At 38.5% G+C, this 23,451-nt stretch overlaps 1 protein-coding gene and 1 long non-coding RNA gene across 2 annotated transcripts in view; one reads left to right on the forward strand and one right to left on the reverse strand.

The window, feature by feature from the left end:
- SLC35F1 (solute carrier family 35 member F1) overlaps nucleotides 1-23,451 on the forward strand; it is a 402,488-nt gene that overhangs the window by 242,605 nt on the left and 136,432 nt on the right. Inside the window, exon 2 of the mRNA XM_034669043.1 lies at nucleotides 6,009-6,184. Within this exon, the coding sequence (XP_034524934.1) occupies nucleotides 6,009-6,184 (176 nt within the window). The remainder of the gene's footprint in view (nucleotides 1-6,008; nucleotides 6,185-23,451) is intronic.
- On the reverse strand, nucleotides 3,898-15,885 carry LOC117803974. Its single transcript, XR_004628110.1, has 3 exons — nucleotides 15,797-15,885; nucleotides 15,007-15,078; nucleotides 3,898-4,402 (listed from the first exon to the last, which is right to left on the reverse strand). It is a non-coding gene; the product is annotated as an uncharacterized LOC117803974 (long non-coding RNA).

Raw genomic sequence — 23,451 nt, forward strand, 5'->3', positions numbered from 1 at the left:
GCTCTGGATTGGAGTAGTCAGTATTGTTAAAATGTTCACACTATCCAAGGCAATCTATAGATTTGATGCATTCCCTAACAAAATTCCAATGACATTTTTCAAAGAAAATAATTTTAAAATTTGTATGGAACCACAAAAAACAAAAATAAAAACATAAACCAATAGCCAAAGCAATCTTGAGAAAGAATAAAGCTGGAGGCATTATGCTTCCTGATTTCAAATTTATTACAAAACTATAGTAATTAACACAGTATAGTGTTGGCATAAAGGCAAATACATAGACCAATGGAACAGTATAGAAAGCTCAGAAATAAGCCAATGCCTATATGGTCAACTAATTTACAACAAAGGAGCCAGGAATATACAATGGGGAAAGGACAGTCTCTTTAATAAATGGTGCTGGGAAAATTGGACAGCCACATGCAAAAGAATGAAACTTGACCACTATCTTATACAAAAATTAACTCAAAATCCATTAAAGACTTGAACATAAAACTTGAAACCACAAAACTCCTATAAGAAAACAGGCAGTAAGCTCCTTGACGTAGGTCTTGGTGATGATTTTTTTCAATCTGATGCCAAAAGCAGAAGCAGCAAAAGCAAAAAGAAGTGATACTATATCATACTAAAAAGCTTCTGCACAGCAAAGAAAACTATCAACAAAATGAAAAACAACCTACTGGATGGGAGAAAATATTTGCAAATGATATATTTGATAAGGGACTAATATTCAAAATATACAAAGAACTCATAAAACTCAATGCCAAAACAACAACAACAAAACAAACAAAAAATCCAAAAAACTCAATGGCAAAAATACAAACAATCCAGTTTAAAAAAGGACTGAGGATCAAAATAGACATTTTTCCAAAGACATAAAGATGACCAACAGATACATGAAAAGATGGTTGGCATCATTAATTATCAAGGAAATGCAAATCAAAACCACAATGAGATATCACCTTACACCTGTTAGAATGGTTATTATAAAAAAAAAGACAAGAAATAAGTGTTGGCAAAGATGTGGAAAAGAGGAGACCCTTGTGCACCATTGGTTGGAATGTAAATTGGTGCAACCACTATGGAAAACAGTATGGAAGCTTTCAAAAAAAAAAAATTAAAAATAGAACTGCCATATGATCCAGCAGTTCCACTTTTGTGTATTTATCTGAAGAAAATAAAAGCAAGTAGTTCCTAACTAGAAAGGATTGTTCATGTTCATTGAACATATTCATGTTCATTGCAGTGTTATTTACAATGGCCAAGATATGGAAACAACCATAATCCCTCGATTGATGAGTGGATACAGAAAGAAATTGTGGTGTGTATATGGTGGTGTGTGCCATATTATTCAACCAGAAAAAGAATGAATTCTTGCCATTTGTGACACATAGATGGATCTTAAGGGCATTATGCTAAGCGAAATAAGTCAGACAGAGAAAGACAAGTAGTGTATGATCTCTTTTATACGTGGAATTTCTTTTTCTTATTAAAAAAAAGCACATAGATAAACAGAACAGTTTGGTCATTGTCAGAGCTTTGGGAACTGGGGATTGAGAGAAATGGGTGAAAGGGGTCAAAAAGTATCAAGAAAAAGAAAACAGACAAGTTGAGAGGGAGAGGCTTTTGTGCATACCTATAATCACATTTGTTCTTGCTTTTTTAATAAAGGACTCCACATTTTCATTTTTCACTAGGACCTGCAGTTATGTAGCCAGCCCTATTCCTACTTGAAACTGAGTTCCTTAAGATCTGGGCACATGCTTATTCATCGTATTATTCTGTATCTAGTATAATATCTGACATTTGTTAGATTATAAAACATGCTTTTTGAGATAATTTTTATTAATTTGATTTATAGTATATATGTATCTATAAAACATCTAAATGCCTACATATTTATTTATACATTTTTGTAGTATAAATTAGTAGAAATATATACTGTGAATGTATAATGATATATGCAGTAGATAGATAGGTATAAAATATTTAGAAAACAGATTTCTAAATATTTTGGTCTTCCAGTTATCATTCTGTATTAAGAGACTACTGCTTCAGTCCCTTTGAATCTAAAAGGTCATTAATTCAAATGCTAATGTAATCAATACTGTATTTTAAAAGCTCTAAAAAGTAGACTAATATCTGGTAAGCGGATTCATTGCACCATAAGCGTTCAGAATGTGCCCAGTGTCAGCACATTTCAGTGAGAAATAAATACAAAAGTAGTACCTGTCTCATTGGGTTATTATGAGGATTAAATAAGATAGAATATATAAAGCTAAGCCCAAGACTTGGCACAGGGTGAGGACTTACTAAATATGAATTCTTACTGTTATTTCTCCTTAACTGGCCTCATTTGGTAGTAAGTTATTTGGGAACCCAGCCCCAAAATCTTGGTTAGTAGCTCCCCAATGACAAGGACTGTGTCTTATTCATCTTTGCATACGTAGTGCCTGACATGTAGATGACTGTTTTGTAGTATATTGGTACATATACATCAGAAGGACTAAAATTTTATTCTCTTACATAAGTAACCAGTCATTTTTGGTGGCTTGATTTTGTTCTGGAAAGGCACTGGATATTGTCAGTGTTTTGAATACCATGGTTATAATTTAAATAGCTGTAGAAATTACCACGTCGTGGCAGTTCTAACCTTCTTTTCCCAGGGAGACATACTCCATACCCAGTATTCTCCAGTGGATGTCCTCAGCTTTGGGAGAAACCACCTAGCTGTAACTCTCCCCGTTTCTCTTCCACTTAAGGATGTAAGTTACTGTGCAAGTAATCAAGAGTGACCCAGTGAGAAGATAATCATGAATCCACTCTAAATTAAATTTCTAAATCATTTTCTACATTATTATTTTAACTATTATCTTACTTATTGTGTTTTGTGGTGACTAGCTCAAACTTCTTCAAGAATTCTTTAAAATTCTTCAAAGTCAGCACTTTTGTATCTTACCACTCCCTGTCTACTTAGTCACAGCTAACCATTCCCTCTGTGAAATTCTCTGTTCCCTTGGTTTCCGTGATACCAGTATTACTCTGGTAATACTGGTCTTTCACTCTGCCAAAACTGGTCTTTCAAAGGCTAGTGGTGACTACAAATTATCTTCCATCAGTCCTCATTCTCTCTACCCTTAAGCAACATTCAATATTACAACTACCTCTTCCATGAAAGTCTCTGCTTCCTTGGTTTCCCTGATAGCAAGAACTGTCCTGGTTTTCCCGTTGGCCAGCTAACCACTTCTGACTCCAGTGATATGCCTCTTCTTTCTTACCTAACCCCAATCTGGGGATTCCTCAAGGATTTTTCCTAGGCCCTCTTGTTCTCCCTCCCATTCTCCCTTCCTTGGTGATATCATCCATTTCTAGTACTTCAGCCATCACTTTTAGGTGTATACCTTCTGCGTATTTATCTCCTGGTTGACCTCCCTATCGAATTCTCATTTCTGGTTTTAATATTGCTGGATTATTTGGAATTTCATCTGGTGGCTCAAATTCAATATACCAAAAATATTTGTTATCTTTGCACTAAAACCAACTCCTTATCATGATTTTTGTTAGAGGATTTTACACTTTTGTTAGGCTGGCTTAAAAACCTTTAAAATAATTCTGGTACTTCTCTTTACCTCTGCCTTTCTTTTTTTATCACCTTTCAATTTAGTAAAACTGTTCAGGGTTACCTAGGCCTATCTGCATTGTATTTGAATCCCTTCATTTTCTGCTTCCTCTGAATTATATTGCCCAGCTATAGATACGGTGAAGAACATCATACAGGCTTCACAGTCTGGCAGAGGGATAAAGGGGATAAAATCAGTAGTTAGAATACAATGATATAGAAGTAAAGGAGAAACATCCCAGGGAAGAGAGGACAGGTAAGACTTCTTAAAGGGGATAACATAGAAAACAAATCTTAAAAGATGAATAGCAGTCAGACTGATAAAGGTAGGATGAACATTCTGGAAATAATAGTAACACATGCAAAGGAATGCCAGCAAAGAAGACCATGACTCATTGTTGATGTCTAAGTAGCTTTGTAGGACTGGAGCTCTGGCTTTGTGGGGAAAGGTAAATAAGAGGTAATAAGAGTGATGGGAGGGCATTTAGGGCCTTGTTTTCAGTTACCTGTTGCTCCATAACTAACCAGTGCAAATTTCATACCCTAAAACCACAGCCATTGATTGTTTCTCACAATTCTCCAGTTGGGCTGTGGTCTCTGGGGATGGCTCATCTCTGTTCCATGTGGCAGAGGCTGGTACTGCTCCCCTGGGGCCCAACGATCCAGGATCCTCACTCACATGTCTGGTGCTTCAGCTGGGGCAGCACTGGCTGGGTGTCTCTTTTTCTTTTCACATGGTTTCTCAAGATTCAGTAGCCTAGGTTCTTTACATGGATGTTGTATCTGAAGAGAGCAAAAGATGGAAGCTGCAGAGCTTCGAATGGATTAGCCCAGAAGTCACATGGCATTCTTCCCCTTACTTTCTGTTGGTCAAAGTAAATCACAAGATAAGCTCAGTTAGAAAAGGAGAAATAGATCCCACCTCCCTTTGAGAGGAGCAGCATGAATGCAGAGGGATAAGAGGAAATGTTGGCAGCTATCTTTGTAGATGATGTACCACAGGCCGTATAGATCACTGTACGTTATAGGGTATGTTTATAGGATTTTAAGCAACAGACAGATGTCTTTGATTCCTTAATAAAGATTGAATTTGGGGGTCAGGGCCAGTACCTGGAAATAGGGCAACCAGCGAGAAGCCTCTACGAGCATGTTACAGGTTAACCTCAGGAAAGAAAGCCTTCTCTATGGGCCCTCATGCCTTGCCACAATTTTCCTCTTCATGTAAACAAATGGAATGACCAGAATGTGATGGATGCCTTTTAATTTTTTTCTTTTTCTTTCGTTTTCTCTCTTTTTAAGCAAGACACCACCCAGGTATCTACCCAGGACTCTGTGCCCCTTCTGGAAAGATGGGTTCACATCTGCCAAGGGGAAGGAAACATGTAACATTGCAAATCCTCTGACCAATGGTTTTTGTTTAGAAATACTACTCCTTGCTTATTTTACATTGCTGTTTCTATAAATAAACCCAGAAAGTCAGATGGGACTTTTGGGGAAGGCAGAAGCCTGCTCTGTATTTCCAGGGACTCTTCCTGAGTCAGATGATACAGGTTTATATGATCATAAAACCCATATGGGCATTGTATTTCTATGCCAAGTGAACCCTTCAACCATTGCCTTTAGTCTCTATTATAGTGGTCTACAGTTTATGTGAAAAAGCCACAGAAAATATTTACAGAATGTGAAATATTATATTATACCACCTCAGTGACTGAATTTCCTTCAGGAATAACCGTTGTAATATGCAGCAAGTGTAACTTGTGTAGAGGAGAGCAGAGACTAGTGCTTATCAGTGCTTGCTAGAGCAAACGAAGATCCAAAATCTGGGAATGGAAAGGAGATGGTCCTTCTGGATTTTCAGGGGTTTGTACAGCCCCTTCCCCTAAGTGTTCCTGGATCCAAGATTTCAATCTATAAACAAAAGAGTCTCTCCTGAATGGTATGAGAACCTGAGGATAAGGTTACAATGTGGTGTCTCTTCGTCAGGGTGCAGGTGTTCTCTTGGGTTTCTGATCACTTCATTAATGTCATGGTGGGCATCAGGGATGATGTTAATCCTCCCCCGCCCCACCTCCCCGCCTCAGGCTCCAGAGCGCCTTGGCTAGAAAACAGGATCACTTGGAGAGATTTGGTCTCAAATCCCAGCGTTGCCACTTCCTAGTTATGTGACAGCAAATTCCTTAACCCCTCTAAATTTTGTTTGTTTGTTTTTTTCCTCTATAAAACCTCACTAAAAATTGCACCTCTCTCATAGCATTGCTGTGATGGATGAAAAGAAATTTATTGTAACTGGCCTAGTAAATGGCACAAGTGCTCAATAAATTTTAACTGTTATTGTTTTAATGGACTTCCTGCTGATGTTTGCTGTTTTCTTCTTTACTTTTTTCAGGGAGATGTTAATCTCTGTGGCTCTGGGCCAGGTGTTATCCCTTCTTATTTGTGGAATTGGCTTGACCAGCAAGTACCTGTCAGAAGATTTCCATGCCAATACACCAGTCTTCCAGAGTTTCCTGAATTACATCCTTCTCTTCTTGGTCTATACCACCACACTAGCCGTCAGACAAGGTAAGCATGCAAAAACCCAGATGTAGCTTGGAATATAGCTCAATTTCTTTTTTATAAACATCTAGAAGAATGATGAGCCGTGACTAAATTAACTTTTTTTCACTTACAGCATCATAAGCCAATTCAGAACCTCAAATCTCACTTTTCTATTTTGCAGTAATAAAGCAAACAGAATGAACGAATAAATCACAAAGAAGCATAAATTGTGTGAATTCAGTGGGAAGTGGGAAATGCATGTATAGGCAAAATGTACAATTGCTCACTATCTGAATTTCTGTTAACATTCCTTGTACCCCTCAGTGAATCTAAATAGAGTGCTTCCCTGGAAGCTGGAAAGGCCTGATACAGCTGTCCTCACTAATGCCAGTCCTGAGAAATCCAAGGGAAGTACAGACAAATGTATGTTCCTTAGGAAAGTGCACAAGAAACATAAAAATAGTAAACACAAACAACTCTAGTAATAATAAAGGGGAAAAGAAAGGAAAGAAAACTACCACAAATGGTCAGAGGAGCTGTTCTGTCTAAATTTAAAATAGCTAAAGCAAAAAAACAAGTCCTCCAAGAATCAATGCAAGAAAAACTTGTTAATTGGCACCTGAAGTTGAAATCTTGGGGGTTATCACTGGAGAGGGTAATTCAGAACCTTATGACTATAACACTGGATCTGGTGTAAACAGTCTTTCCCCTGGCCCAGAAATAGCCAATGATTCACCCCCAGAAGCTGTTGACTGTGAAATAAGCTTTGAAAAATAATGAATGGCTTTCTTCATCAATCCTAATAGTCATACTTTTTTGAAACTTTTATAAGAACCGTATCAAGTATTTCATTTTTACACTTATTTAAATGGCTGTCCAGAATAATATTGCTTAATTATAACAATGTGGCCAATACTAGATTTTATTCAGTTGGGACTGAATTCCAGTTTAACTTTGGATTTGTTCTAAGTATTGGAAAAGCTAATTCCATTTACTTCTCAAAAAACCGTTTATCGGTGTTTGTTTTTTTTAAATTTATCAACAGTAGACATAATTGATTTAAGAATAAAATTTCAACTAAGACCTCAGTCCACAGAAGTTCTAGACATTGAGTCTCAGCTATATTTCCGGTTTGATCTGGAAGCTAACAGTTTGAACACTACAAATGCAAAAAAAGAAAACCCACAAAATTCACAGGAAAGTGGTGAATTTATGTTCTCAAGATTTTTAGAACTACACAGTCTAGACTACGAGGTGGTGAACTGTAACTAGTCTTTGGGTTCTTGTCCATCTTACTTTCCAGGAATCCAGAGATTTAACAACAACCTTCATGGGTAAACAAATAAAATCGAGTCATTCTAAGAAACAGAAAATTTCAGTCAGAAAAGCTTAGAAAACTACACGTAGCAAAAGCCCTAAAGTTTATAACGATACCTTCTATCAAGACTCTATAATGTGCCAGACACTGTGTATCTAAGTGGTCTCTGTTATACCTTCAGTCCAAGGAATTAAGTATTATTATCCAAAATTTTATAAGGTCCTGTGTCAGGAACCTGTTCTAAGCTGTAGAACTAACTAGTTGCTGGAAGGCTGACCCTAGACCAAGGTCAGGTGCCCCCCCCGCCCCCCCCGGGGGGGGGCTCCTTGTAAGCCCATGTGGGGTTTAGGGGAGATAGGAGGAGGGAAAGACGATACTTTTGAACAAAAGGAAGGGCTTTTGCTTGAATTTAAAAGACCTGAATAAGAAACCAGCCCTGGGGCGAGGCCTAGTGAGGCCCAGCAATGAAGTCAAGAGGATGTGGCCCCGATATGGGTGGGGCGGGTAGACAGGGGCGGGGCACACCTGGTGAGAGGCCAAGGACTAGGACGAGGAATTTGGAAGCTTTTGGCTGGGGGGGTCGGGGATTGAAGGGTGCCTGAGGAAATTCTGTTTATCCCAACCAGTGATGGAGAGAATCAGTTTCTAAAATGCCCTATCTGGAGATTTTGCCATTGCCTCGGATTATCACTCAATTCACTGACATGTCTTTATGTGGGTGTTTACCCAGAATGTTTGTTTTAATCTTCATCTTTAGAAGTTTTAATAGGCTGGCATTAAGCTAACATCTGGAAATCAACATAGTAATTACATTAATTTTGTATAGGCTGATTCAGTACTATGTTCTAGAGACATAATAATAATCGCTTTCCTCGTGCACCTCACGATTTGAGAGTGAATGAACAACAGAGCAAAGAAGATGAGAGGATGGAAAGTCTGGTCTGTGCAGGGGACGTGCTCTCATAGCCACAATTCCTTCTTTCCTGGTGCTTCTTGACCACCCCTCCCAGAAGGCTGCAGATCAGGACTGAACAAAATTACTGTCTTTCCCATTCTCCAGGCACAGACACCATTTATCCCACCAGGCCACCATTTAATTTGATGTCACTGTAGGCCACATAACTGCAAGAAGTGAGTCTCTGGAACATATTTTTAAACAAATATTTCTTTATCATTCTAACCACACACTTCTAAAAAGTTACGATTGTGACATGGGAATACACTGTGATAAATGCAAGGAGCCCTTCAAGAGTGTTCAGGGTGGTATGATGGCAAAAGCCTTGTGAAAATTTGACTTAAACTGAGTTCTCTTTACCAGATTTGCACTGAACCAGTGACCAAAGACTGAAACAACAGGTTCCAGTAAAAATTCCAATATAACTCCAGTTCAATCTGGATTTCTGAACTCATCCCTGATTATTAATTGGTTCCTACAAAATTTTGACTACCATCCTCCTTAAAAAATGTGTATCTTGTTGGACAGGTATTGGGTCTACCCTTTCCTTGCTTGGTACTAGGTTTTTATTCCAGAGAGCTCTACCACATGCCTTTTTTTTTTCTTTTAAGATTTTATTTATTTATTTGAGAGAGAGAGAGTGCAAGAGAGAGAGGATGAGCACGGGAGGAGTAGAGGGAAAAGCAGACTCCCCACTGAGCAGGGAGCCCGATGCAGGATTCGATCCCAGGACCCCAGGATCATGACCTGAGGTGCAGGCAGCCACTTAACCCACTGAGCCACCCAGGCGCCCCATTCCAGATAGTTCTAAAATTCGAAACGATTTTACTGTTCATAACAAAGAGCTTCGGTAATAAAATTTATAGAAAAAGTGTGCCTCAAACAAGTAGTTCCATTGACACTGTAACAAGTTTGAGAATTTAGCTATAACTTCAGTAGATTAATAGTAAGCACTTTTGAGAAGTTATTCAGGCAATTAAAATGTACTCATTGAAGTAATGCCTGAAATCCAGACTCATGCTGTTCGTACCTAGTAGGGCTTCAGGATTATGAAGAAAAGCTCAGCTCTCTTCCCGTGTATCTTTCCTTTACTCTCACATTATCGCCACACTTAACAACACTTTTGTCACCAGATGTGTGGTGTTTTTCCTACCAAGCAATTCTGTGACACCAGCTGGGTGTCCTACAGTTGATCTCAGTTCTGACCCCGTCTACCTGGAGATAGCTAGCATAAGATCCCACAGGTTAAGAACTGAGGCTCACATGACTGCCCCTCTCACTTCAGAGGCCAATTGCCAGTCTGGGTTGTAACCTGTGCATCTGACTGATGGACTATAAATCAGTCAGACATTCCTACGACTTCCTTCTTGGGTTTGATGAACTTGCCAGAGTGGTTCCCAGGACCCAGGAAAACAGTTTACCTACTGTTTATCAGTTTATTATAAAAGGATATGATAAATAATATAGGTGAACATCCAGATGAAAGAGATGAATAGGGCAAAGTCTGTGGGGATTCCGTGCCTCTCAGGGCACGCCACTCTCTCTGCACCTTCACGTGTTCATCAACCCTGAAGCTCTCTGAATCCTCTACTTGAGAGATTTTGATGGAGGCTTTGTGGTGTAGGCGTGAGTGATCATTAACGCCATGTCCAGTCTCTCTCCCCTCTCTGGAGAATGGACAGGTGGGGCTGAAAATTCCACACTTCTAATCATGACTTGGACTCTGTGGTAACTGGTCCCTATCCTGGAGCCCACCAAGAGTCACCTCACTCGAACGAAAGATATTGCCGTCACCCTGGAAATTCCAAGGGATTTAGGAACACCGTGTCGGGAACGAGGGTCGAAGACCAAATATTAGAACAAAAGATGCTCCTGGGTAGGCTTATTACTTAGGAAACTACAAGAGTTTTAGGAGCCCTGTGCCAGAAACTGGGGGCAGAGACCAATATATATATTTTCTATTGTCTCACAGGAATATAACTACATAAGTATAGTGAAGCTTCCAAAAACTTTATGGATTTGCCTAGGAAATTCTCAAAAGATGACTGTTCCTCATATCTACTTTTTTTTTCTTAAAATTCAGTATAATGCTGGCTGAAATCAGGAAGCAGAGAAACACAAAAGGCAAAGACTATAAACAAGAGGAAAGAACAGGCTGGGGTCTAACTAAAGCCCAACCAGTTCCTGCATTTCTATTGTAGAAGCAAGAAATGTGACAGGCTTTTAAAAACAAACGTGAAGATAGGATATCAAGAAAAAAATATGTCATCACACTTTTTGTCTATAAACGTCTCTTATCAATTATTATAAGAATCCTGCTGCTTCTTAGAACTACTTTCAGCAGTTCTTAAATAGATACCCACGGTTCCTCTTCTGGCAATTTTTAACTTCTGAATGTAGATAAACCATGGTTTTTAAACAGTCAATAATTTCCTTCTTTTCTTTGCCAATTTTTCTCAGTTCTTGTCTCTCTAATTCCTCTTTATTTTTCCATTCACACTTTACTCTGTGACGAGGGTGGAAAGGATTGTGGGGCAAAGGCAGGATGCTGAGGGGGAGAAGAAACACTTTCAATCTTTGTTTTCCTCCTCAAGGCATGGTTGTATTAAAAAAAAAATGGGTATCAGTAATGAAAGCACAAATAGAAAGAGAAGTGTCTGCTTCATTTCATATACAGACCCTGGAAAGAAAATAAAATGCTGCCACCATTGATCACCATTAGATGTTTTCCTGGTGACTCATTCTAGAAGTTTTGCTTTTTCATTGAAAGATATTTTTATAAAGTCTTCCAATTTTGAATAAAAGACAGGCTTCCAGCTAAAAGCAATTTGATGGGTAGTGCATGTATTTTGCTTTTCAGCAAATTCTTGAAACATGGACATTAAAGTATTTATTGAGTCATTTATATATTCCTTTGTGTTAGTGTGAAAATGAAACAGGTCTCTAAGGGTACTAACAGAGCGCTCATAAACACATCACCATGTGTAATCCCTTTGATTTTTTTCATAAAGAGAGAATACTGAAAAGTAAACGCATGATATACTCTTCATGAAAAATATCCTCATTTTGAACATTAAATTCCAGAAGACAGAAATCCTAGTTTAAATTTCAGTTCTAAGTGAGGAGGCTGAAAAAATGAACTCCCTTCAGTTATTTTAAGCACTCGCTGTCTCCCTGCCTGCCCTACCCACCATCTCCTTTCTCCTACCCAGGGCACTCAAGTAGGGCAGGACAGATGAGAGAAATACAGAAAAATGACAGCTTTGTCTACACAAAACAGTTAGATGCAACTCGTGGTCCAACAGTCCAGTCCTATAGCCCTCAGCATTTTCAGTGAATGCTCTTCTCAGAATTTGTGCCAAACAAGCATTTCTCCTTTTGGTGGTGGCTGGGGAAACATTAATCAGTAAGTAATTGCTACCTCTTCCCACACCAGACAGGCTTCTTATTTGTTCTCTGCAGAAACACGGCACTTTACATACAATTACATAGGCTAAATTCTCAATTACCAAGGTTGCAAGATTAAAAATAGCTATGTGATTAGATGAAATGTAGGACTTTGTGCAAAATCATATAGACCCCTCAGAGAGCCACAACAACATCTTAGAAACTTAAGTATCTGTCAGATCCTAGAGTCACCTGAACATCTTGTCTCCCCAGTTTTGTTAATCACGTACTGTATTTAGATTCTATTGAGATAGCTAGCCCTCTTGTGAGATTCAATCCTTTTTTAAAATCCTGGTTGTTCTATCATCTGGATATGTACTTTTAAATAGAGTCCACTGATCATTGTGATTTAAAATAATCCTTTCCTATTTTCTTAATTGAGTTGGTCTGATTTTTTTCCCTCTTAAGTAAAACTTAAGAAATCAATCCTTTTTTTTTTTTTTAATCCTTTGTGAATCTTTGCCCCTTGCCTTTGTTGGAAGATTCTTTGTTGGAATGTACCATAGGGAGTCAAAAACACAGGCCAGAGCAGTGAAAAAAGTTAAAGCAGGATCCAGGATTTTCTCAAAGCAAAAGCCCGAGTTATACTCACACATAGCTCAGTTTCCAATTCTCTGGATAACCTTGACTAAGTCCTTGTTAGTGGGTTGTCAGTATAAGGAAGCACTTGGCAAGTGTAAATACTGAATTATAACAACCTTGAGAGTTGTGGGGGGAAATATTACTGTCACTTACGTAAGTCTGGTGAGGTAATATTCATGGAACCTCTTAAAAAATTCTCCCGTGTGGGGAATCACCTGGCATACCTCCATTCCTATTCCTTGTCAGGTTGCCTTTGCTTTTACTTAAGTATGATTGGAGAGTTCTAGCTCCCATAGTAAAGGTCGTACCTCAGGAATTGAGGTATTCAGATGAATCCTTGGTAGACACTCCATGGGAATTATGCTTATGTTGTTGGGGAAGGGAGAAGAAAAGATGGGGGGTGGTGAGGAAGAGGGGAATATACACAAACCATCCTGGGAAATTATTGGAGAAAATCACAGGAGAAAACTAGAGTCCAGTTCCAGCAAAACTGTCTGCCAGCATGTGGAGCAACTGAAACTCTTGTAGACCGCTGCTGGGAATGATACCAGCACTTTGGAAAATATCTTGGCAATTTCTTACAAAGTTAAACATACACTTACCATATGACCCTTCAATCACAGTCTTCTAAGAGAAATGAGAACATGATGTCCACACAGAGAACTATACACGAACGCCCATTGCAGCTTTATTCGTAATCGCCAAAAACTGTAAACACCCCGAATGCTCACTAACTTGTGCTGGATAACCAGATTGTGGTGAATTCCTACAGTGGAGTACCACTCAGCCATAAAAAGGAGTAAGATGCATGCAATGATATGGATTAATCTCAAAAGCATTATGCTAAGTTCAAGAAGCCAGACATGAAAACTTCCGTACTGTGTAATTATATACTGGGTAATTATGTGATGTTCTGGAAAAAGCAAAACTATAAGGTGAGGAAATAGATATGTGGTTGCCAGAGCCTGGGAGTGGGAGAGATTGACTGCAAAGGGGCACAAGGGAGCTTTTCGGGTAATGGAAATGTTCTCTAGATCTTGATTGTTGTAGAGGTCACAGGACTGTATACATGTGCTAAAACTCTTCAAGCTCTGCACTAGAAGAGATGAATTTTATCACATGTAAATTATACTTTAATACACCTGACCCAAGGCAAAAAAAAAAAAAAAAAGAAGAAGAAGAAGAAAGAAAAAATGAAAGAGAATTAATTGACTGTCTACAATCCCTTCGTGGTTACCATGATAAAATAATGTCTCATTAGGCCCAGAGTTTTCAACAGGGAAACTATAGTAGCTATTCCCTCAGTCACTTACAGATTTTAGGAGGTCACCATTAAAATTTCCCACTTCATATGGCATGCTTTTTAGACTGTAAGAATGAGTATAGTTTCAAAAAAAAAAAATACCTACTCCAAGGACCTTGCTTGTGTGACATGAACTATTATTTATCCAGCTTCTAATCCATTAAACAACGCAAAACCACACACACTCCATACATATGCAGTACTTACAGGGTGAATCTGCTCCAAATCAAGTCTTCCACAGTCTTAATCAAAGTTAAGAGTATCCAACAGAGCATGTCCTGTTTGTGCTAAACGGGGTGAATCTCAAGCAGAGTGATACCTTACACAGAACTTTCAGTATCACCTAAATGACTTTTAGATGCAAAGAAAATGACATGAATATGCAACACTATCCTCTCCTCTTAATGAATCCTCATATAAACGTACACACATGCCCACACACACTATACATCAGACTCTCCCTCATTCCCCTTGCCAAATATTTCATTTAAGGGATGCCTTTCTGATGCTTTCATTCCAAACAGCATATAAGCTTGGAGGGAGAGGCTGTCTCTCTGTCTTCTCTGGAGTCCACGTTGACTGTTAATTCTGGAAATCTTTAAGCATTCACTTGTCCATGCTGAGAGCTGGCATGGAGCAACACTCATTCCTGGCACGAAGCTCCAATGTTCATGTGGAAGATTGGAGGGTGGTTACAAGATGATAACTGTATTGCCTGAAGGAGATAAGTCCCCTTCTGCCAAAATAGTGCTTTGTATGTAATTAGTGTAAAAATTCAGACGAATAGGGTTTATCCTTACAATCATCTTTCTCATTAAAAAGGAATCATAATGGAAGAACAAAGCAGTCCCTGCAGTGAGTTGAATTGCTTTCCCTAAGTTTTCATTAAATCAAAGACTCAGCAGTTAGCCATCTTGCAGACGCTATTGCAGTCCGCTACATGAGATTTGCAGGGGGAAAAAATGAAGCAAACATTTTTTTTTTCCCTTCACAGGATTAGAATTGCATTGTGGNTCAAAGACTCAGCAGTTAGCCATCTTGCAGACGCTATTGCAGTCCGCTACATGAGATTTGCAGGGGGAAAAATGAAGCAAACATTTTTTTTTTCCCTTCACAGGATTAGAATTGCATTGTGGTTACTTTAGATCAGAATTCCCTGTCTGTGCATTTTTCGAGTATCTGGTTTCATTGGTTTCCATTTCTGAGATTTTTGAGGACCGAAGAAAGATCATATAACTCACCAAATTTAAATGTGGTATTTGCAAATGGTGGGTTCTTACTACAAGTTGGAGTGACTGGGCTTCTTCAGTGACCTGTATGAGGAAAAACATAAAGGAAATGACTTGCAAATAAAAGAAAATGTGATCAGGATTTATGTTTCTGACCATTTTTTGTTTTATTATTTGACACTCTTTCTGTGAAGTAGCATGAATTATTATTTCTTTTACCTGTAACTGTCTAATTAGCCATGTCTAAGAAAATGTCTATCTTTAAGAACCATATTTAGGAATTACTACTTAAGTCCACTACATTAAAATATAATTTTAAACCATTAGGGTCTAGACTTTTTCTGTTTCTCAATTCAATCCAAAATTAAGAGCCATTGTGTCATCCCGATAAGTTTCCATAACTTTTCTGTGTTGTTTTCTTTCATTTTGTATGTCAGGGTGGTAACTGCCTTACAGGTTTCCTGTGGACTAAATGAGGTGATATGTGGAAAGTTCTAGCACAGGGTCAGGCATATAGGAGCACTGAATGCGTATGATCTGCCATCACGGGCATTAGAATGACTTAATAAATATTGATTCTCCTCCCTAGCAAGTTGGATTTTACACATGTAACCCTTAATTTGAATAAATTCGAACATGAGGACCCTGAAATTCATTAGCTATTTTCCAGCAGTTGTGTTCTCCTGAACTTGTTGTGGGATGTCACAGTAGACACTGGTATGATTCATAGAAAAATACAAAGAAGAGACATTTTAGATGTTTCCTCACCAGTGCGGTGGCCAAGGTAAATGAGGGAACTCACTGATAGAATTATTACACTGGCAGACGACTCATTCTGAAATGCACTGGCCCAAGTCTTCCTCCCCCAGGGTGTAGTGGGGGTCTTTTGCCTGAAAAAGCCAAACCAAGGGGAACAGTGAGCACCCAGAATCTGTCCAGAGGGACCCAGAGCCACCCCTCTACTTTCAGGCATACCTGCACCCAAACTCTGAGAGATCATAAAGGGGACAGGAGCATTGCCAAAGGAAGACTTGAAAGAACAGTTCCCTAGGTCAGTGCTTGTCCCCAGAAATGAATGAGTTCTTTGCTGTATGGCTTTGATTTTGACCATAAAATCTCAAAGCAAAATTGTTTCCCACCCTTTCTTTTCCTCTTGGTTGTGTGTATGTTTCCTTTCTCTTCTCCCATTTCCTCTCTTCATCCAGCTTCTTCCTTCTCTCGTAATCATAACTGATATACAAATGGGAGGAAATGGGAAGAAAGACATTCTCATTCACTTTACTGAGACACAACTGTCACCACAACTTTAGATATTAAAGAGAAGATCCAGATTCAGTTTAAGCCATGCCTGAAAATTACTACTCCAAGTTACTGTTCTTTGCTCAAGAAAAGGTTTGAAATCACAAGGACACCAGTTAAGATCAATATGTTGTCAACTAAGTTTGAGTACCTTTTTTCCTGAATGTTTTAATTTTCCCGCAACACACATAGAACGCATCTGTGAACAGCAACCGACTGCATACGCATCTGGAAAGCAAAGCAGAGCCAAAGCAGCTGGGAAAATCACATTCCTATTTGGCCTGCTGACCAAGGCACATGCCAGCTGGAGAAGTTGAGGACAAAAAAGTGTGGTTTGACCAAAGCCAAGAAGGGATGGCATTTCTGCCCAAGATAATTTCCAGCAAGGAGTCAGTTCTTGGGCAATGGCCATAGATGCTTTAGAAGACCTATCATTACAACAGTAGGGATTCTTCAGAGGCATTCCCAGAGGGAGAGTAGGGTCACTATTTTATAATCAAAATCCCAAATCTCCATTAGTCTTTTGGAATAAACAGTGAGCAGCATGTCCCTTTTCAGGGCCTTTCAATGGAAGCCATAGTACAAAATCTATAAGCAGAGATCAGTCTTACTAGTGAACTACTGCACAGACATGAATTGTCCTTGGATGAGGTCATTAAAAGGAATCTTGCTCCCATTTTTTGACATAGTAAGAACGTTTGTTCTATTTTAAAGTTGAAAAATAAAATTGGGGGGGAGAGGAAAAAATAAAAATACGCCAAGATGAAAAAGAACTGTAAAATGCCCTGAGAGAGCACAAAGCTTTGGGGGCTACATAGCCAGTGAAATGGCCACCAGTGTGTCATCCTCTAGCTGAGAAGAGGGGAAGGCCATGCTGTCAAGATCATGGAGCTCTCACTCACCCATCTTTCAGCAGGAAGAGCATGCCACAGACAAACTCAATGGACTACTGGGGTCTCACCAAATTCAAAGCATCTGGTTCTATACCTGCAAACACATTTCAACTTTTGGCTTAGTGGATGTCATTCGCTGAGGTCGAAATTTCCAGCTGTGCTGTGTTAAACTCAGGGCCATTATAGCACAGCTTTAAGCAAGCTATTGATTTTAAACTTTTGTCAGACTAAAAGAAACTAAGTTAGATCATTCAGAAGCAAACAAAGAACTCAACTTCTAAAAATAAAGTTAAGGAACTTGGTAACTTCTTTTTAACAGAGAAATGTGTGGGCAGATCTTATGTAAGTGGCATAAATGTAGAAGTCTCTGCACTGTTAAAAATTGTAAGGTATTTACTATATGGAGACTTAATAGATCTCAACTCCTAGTTTCTGTTGTTTTGGCATCAGATATGTTGACTAATTTAGATACCTAACTCCTAAAGTATGTTCCTGTACTCAGAGTGTCTCTTAACAAAAGGAATCAGCCTGATATACACAAGCCAAGGAGGCAACTGCTCCCCAGCCTACTGAGTTTTATAGTTTTAGTTCTGCCCATGTTTCCTTATACAGAACCTTCTAGAAGGCTCTGAACTGATTATGTCTTGCTCAGATATCTCTTATCTAAATTTAATTTCTCTTACCTTTCTCAGTCACACATTTCTTCCTTCATGTATTCATCCATCTATTATTTCATTCATTTATTCAGCAAGTACTTTTTTGAGGGCCTTCTTCTGTTAGGCACTGTTTGACCAGGTGTGAAGGATGCCTAACTGAGTAAAGATGATTTCCCTTCTCCCAGTCTTCTAAGCTCACAGGCAAAAGGAGTAGAGTGACTAGTGAAGAGTCCCTATAATTGCAAAGGCCAGATCTGAGGGTCTCATTTTCCCTCCTCTCCACCCCATCTTCCTTGTCAAAGAATTTGCTTCTCCTCTGTCATCTAGTTTCACGACTATTTTCTTCATTAGTTGCCAGTCCTCCCTTTCCCAGTTGTTCACAGCAGAAGAATTCATTACAAGCCGTTACAATCAAAACATTGCTGTTTCATGGCCTCCCCGTGGCCAGTGCACACACTCTTTGTTCTAGGATCCTGACTTTACACTAAAATAGCAACAGTTCTTCCTCCAGTTCCTGTACGCTGCCCCCCCCCCGGCCCCAGCACACACTGTTCCAGGAGAATATGGCACAGATATCCTCCATCCTTTATTTAGACTTAGCTATGGTGACTTCTTGGCTGCTAAGCTTCTATGAGCTATGGCAGTTGGCTCGTCTCATGATTATTATGACTTGCAAGACTCTCAGAGGTCTCCTATCCTTTTATAAGCAGGTATATATGGATCACAGATCTCCGTCACTTTGCCTGGCTTGTGACCCCTTAGTGTAGTAGCAAACAGTCCTTTACTTTTTTGACTTTATCCCTTTAAGAAGCCCTTTACCCTTTCGGTCATTTCGGGATGTACCTTTGGCACTTGCTGGTTTATGAACTTAAGCTCTTCCCAAGTTTCAACAACCCCTGTAAAATATTAGAAACCACAATTATGTAGTGTTATAAAGTGAAAAGCAGCAGCACAGTAAAGAATATCAAAGCTCACTAGCTTTACCTCAGTCCCTGACAGAGGAGAAAGACTGCCAACCGCTCACTGGGACCATTAGCAGCTGTGGAGCCACAGGAAGGAAAACCAAAATATCAACTTCTTGCTTTTAACCATTTTCTCATTTTGTTACTGTGCAGTATGTTCCACTCAGCAAATATTCATCACATGTCTTTCAGGGTTGGTTACCATTTGATAGGTTTTTGGAGGAGTGAATTAATGGTTCCTTTGATAATTTCCAATAGTCCCAATTTGTTTTCAGAAAGTAGCACAAATAAATATCTAAACGCAGCAATGATGATGATGATTCCTTTGAAGAAACCATTATTGCATCCTACGAATCTTGTACCAAAATTCCTGATCTAATCTATTCACGGTTTCACCTGAAAACCAGATAAAAGTTGTCTCTCTGTAGCAAGTGTATCTCTAGCCACAGGTATCCCCTGTGTATCTTGCAGCTCCCATTGTTGAAGTTTAAACACACCTAACTAACTTAGGAAGNAGTGTATCTCTAGCCACAGGTATCCCCTGTGTATCTTGCAGCTCCCATTGTTGAAGTTTAAACACACCTAACAAACTAACTTAGGAAGCTTCCATCGTTTCTGGGGTTAAAGTTAATTTGGGTGTGGGATGTATTGACTGATGCGAAGTTGTCTTCAGTTAAATTTCACTGTTATTTATTGAGCCCACTGTATATCAGACACTACATGAGCCCCTTTCAGATGCCCTCCCTCTATCCCCATTTGCTCTAGCGAGCCCAAGCCAAGCCATGTATCACCTCGTACCTGAACTGCTGTGACCACTCCTGAGCTGTGCTCTATCTCCGACACCTGCCACAGCTTTATCACTACGCCCTCTTTTAAAACTTCATTTGTTCTAAGCTAAAGTCAGTCAAGCTTTGGGTAATTATGTAAATCCTTCTTTATTTTTTATTTATATTGAATTAAGGATTTTTAAAAATAGTTGGTGATTTTTTTTCATACCCTTTGAAATCAACACTTATTTCCCAGCTTTATTCATTGAACCAAAATAAGATCTTTTTTTTCTTAAGATTTTATTTATTTATTTGACAGAGACAGCCAGCGAGAGAGGGAACACAAGCAGGGGGAGTGGGAGAGGGAGAAGCAGGCTCCCAGTGGAGGAGCCTGACATGGGGCTCGATCCCAGAACGCCGGGATCACTCCCTGAGCCAGAGGCAGATGCTTAACAACTGCGCCACCCAGGCGCCCCCAAAATAAGATCTTTTAATAAGGTTCAAGAAGCTCAAAATCAAGATACTAGAATGTTGTTCTTCCTACTTTCTAATTAACCTGTCTACTTGAGGAAAGGAGGCTGAAGATGTAATATTTTAATTTTTGTTCTCTGAGCAGGGTGTTTTCTAAAGTGCAAGCTAAGTTGCTTTGGATTTCAGAGTGAAAACTGATCCAAATGTAAAACAAAGCAAAACAAAAACTTAATATTGTAAGTACCAGTTTCATAAAAAAATAACTTTGGGGGCACTGGGTGGCTCAGTTGGTTGAGCATCTGACTCTTGTTTTCAGCTCAGGTCATGATCTCAGGGTCTTGAGATCGAGCCCTGTGTTGGGCTCCGCACTCAGCAGGGAGTCTGCTTGAGATTCTCTCTCTCCCTCTTCCTCTGCCCTTCCCCTGCTCTCGAAAATAAGTAAATAAATCTTTAAAAAAATAACTTTGGTAGATAATATCCTCTGTATACAGCATTACTGCTAAACTCAAAGAATTTCATTTACCCCTTAATATAGAGCTTCCAATTAAAATCAGTTCAATTTTGTTGAGTTAAAATTCGTTGAAAGACCTCCTTAATAATAAATCTTCCGATAAAATACCTTTGTTGGGTTCCTTCTAAGGCAGATGTCTACCGTATAAAAACTGCTAAATACTAGGAGGAAACCATGAAAAGCCAAGAGACTGAGACAATATTTGAGGTGACAATGTTATAACCATTTTTAAAATGTATGTTTATGGGGCGCCTGGGTGGTTCAGTCGTTAAGCGTCTGCCTTTGGCTCAGGGCATGGTCCCAGGGTCCTGGGATCGAGCCCCACATCAGGCTCCCTGCTCCACAGGGAGCCTGTTTCTTCCTCTCCCACTCCCCCTGCTTGTGTTCCCTCTCTCACTGGCTGTCTCTCTCTCCGTCAAATAAATAAATAAAATCTTTTTAAAAAATAAAGAAATAAATAAATAAATAAAATGTATGTTTATCTCTTTTAAATTATCCNCTTGTGTTCCCTCTCTCACTGGCTGTCTCTCTCTCCGTCAAATAAATAAATAAAATCTTTTTAAAAAATAAATAAATAAATAAATAAAATGTATGTTTATCTCTTTTAAATTATCCGAATAATACATGAATATAAACATTACATGTTTGTGTAAATATAAACATTGCAAATACAGACATAAATATGTTTGTTTGTTTGTTTTTAAGAGATAGTGCTTCCCACCACCCAAATAAATTCTTCTCTTCTTCAAAGGAATCTTTATTAAAATTTTGTTATTCATCTTCAAGGCATTTTTCTGTGTATATTCATTCAAATATATAGTTATAATGTGTTTTAATGTAAATGCTAGGAATTATATATGTTGTTTTGAAAGTTGCTTTTTTCACTTAGTAATATATTCTGGAAAATTTCCCATTTCAGTACATGTACATTACGTTATAGTTTTTAATTGCTACAATAGTACTGTTAAACACACAATTAGTAGTCATGCAGATTATTTCCAAGTTTGAATTATTCCATCCATCTTATAAGAAACGTCCTTGTAAATATATTTTTTAAATACATGTGAGAGTATTTTGTAGTTTCTAAAAACTTAAATGCTGAGTCAAAGGCATTTTAAATATTGATAAATATCACTAAATCTCCCCCTCTCCAGAAAGTATTACCAGTTCAAAAGTGTACTAACAGTATTTGAGAGTATGCTTCCCCACTTACTTCTCAACTTCGGATATTATCAGTAATATTTCTGTCAATCTAAAAGGTGAAAAAAATCTTATTGTTTTAAATTTCATTTCCTTAATTACCAGTGAAATGAGCATCCTTTTTTATGTTTATTGGCAAGGTGAAATGGTTTTTGGATCCTAAAATAAAAACACCAAATGAGAATGATCCTTACATAGTCTGTTCTTGGTGTAAGACTAAGTCCTGGTGGACTCCTTTCCTTCTTTCTTTCACTCAGTCTCTTGTTTTCATCTCCTCATGAATTAGCGCAAAAAAGGGAAAACAAATGAGCCCTGTGATACGTTCCTCTGGAAGAATGCCACTGCCAGAGCACTGGAGTAATAATACAGAAATTTATATCATCCATAAACCTTTTACAGTAGTGTAATTAGCAGGGCTATTAATATTACCTAAGCCTAGCTTTCTTTATTGCTGTAAACACAGCTTGTGATCATATAAATGACATCGGTATTAATCCTTTAGGGCATTGTGTAAACCAGAGCACATGAGTCAGTTTAGCTAGGGTTTAGTCAGAATCTCCATTTGGAAAAAAAAGATTATTTTTTGCTTAGGAAGCAGAAGGATAACCTTTGGGCATTTTCCAACTTCGGGTTACAGGGGAGGTTTACTGGTGTAAATGTGCCTGGGAAGAATGGATTGGAGAGCATTAGAGAAATTTTAAGCTGTATCAGTGTAGAATTATGTCCATTAGCCAAATATATCCTGGCTATTTTTATGGCTCAGTGTTACTTATCCATGGTTTTCTTCTCTCTTGTGCATCTTTATTATTATTTAATTCAAAAAATGAAGTGAGTTTAGTACATATACTTCATATCTCTTTTTCAAAAAATAAGAATTGTGACACAGAAATAGGCTCTAGAATTCCAAATCAGTGTAAATTAGCAATGTGGTTTAGATGACTGGTGTGGGAAATGGGGCAGTAAAATTACACTGAAGGATGGTCTCTATTATGAATATGTTTCTTCCCTAAGCAAGTCAGCTTAATATCTCTATGACTCAGATTTCAGGGCTTAAGAAAAAAAAATGAGGATAACTATCCAATAAAAATTGTTTATTAACATATATTGATCATTTTATGTGCTCAGAGATGGTGTCATTAAAACGTTAATCTATTTGATATTTGAGGGACATATTCAATTTATGTGGCTTTTTAAATGTCAGCTGTTATACTTAAGTCCTAGCTCTGAATAAAACTAGTATATTTCAGGATGAGTAAGATTTTCTGAAACAATAGGTGCAAAGTCCATTCAACTTGGATGATCATTGATAAAGAGAAGAGCACAATTAAAGAGGAGAGAAAACTATTCCAGAGAAATGCATCCCGTCTTGGGTTGCCCTCATAATCAAAATTCTTTCTTGTAATAAGCCAAAATCTGTTTCCTTTTCTGCTAGCCAGTATCCTAAATCTACTCTGGGAGGCGCCATAAAATATTAAATTCCTCTTTATAAGATTGTCATTGAGGGATGCCTGGGTGGCTCAGTCGGTTAAGTGGCCAGCTCTTGATTTTGGCTCAGGTCGTGATCTCAAGGTTGTGAGATCGAGCCCAGCGTGGAGCCTGCTTATGGTTTTCTCTCACTCTCTCCGTCTGCTACTCCCCTCAGCCTCCCCCCCAACTTGTGCTCTCTGTCTCAAAAAGAAAAAAAAAAAAAAAAAAAAG

Source organism: Ailuropoda melanoleuca, chromosome 10 (genome assembly GCF_002007445.2).
Source record: "Ailuropoda melanoleuca isolate Jingjing chromosome 10, ASM200744v2, whole genome shotgun sequence".
Lineage (NCBI taxonomy): Eukaryota > Metazoa > Chordata > Mammalia > Carnivora > Ursidae > Ailuropoda > Ailuropoda melanoleuca.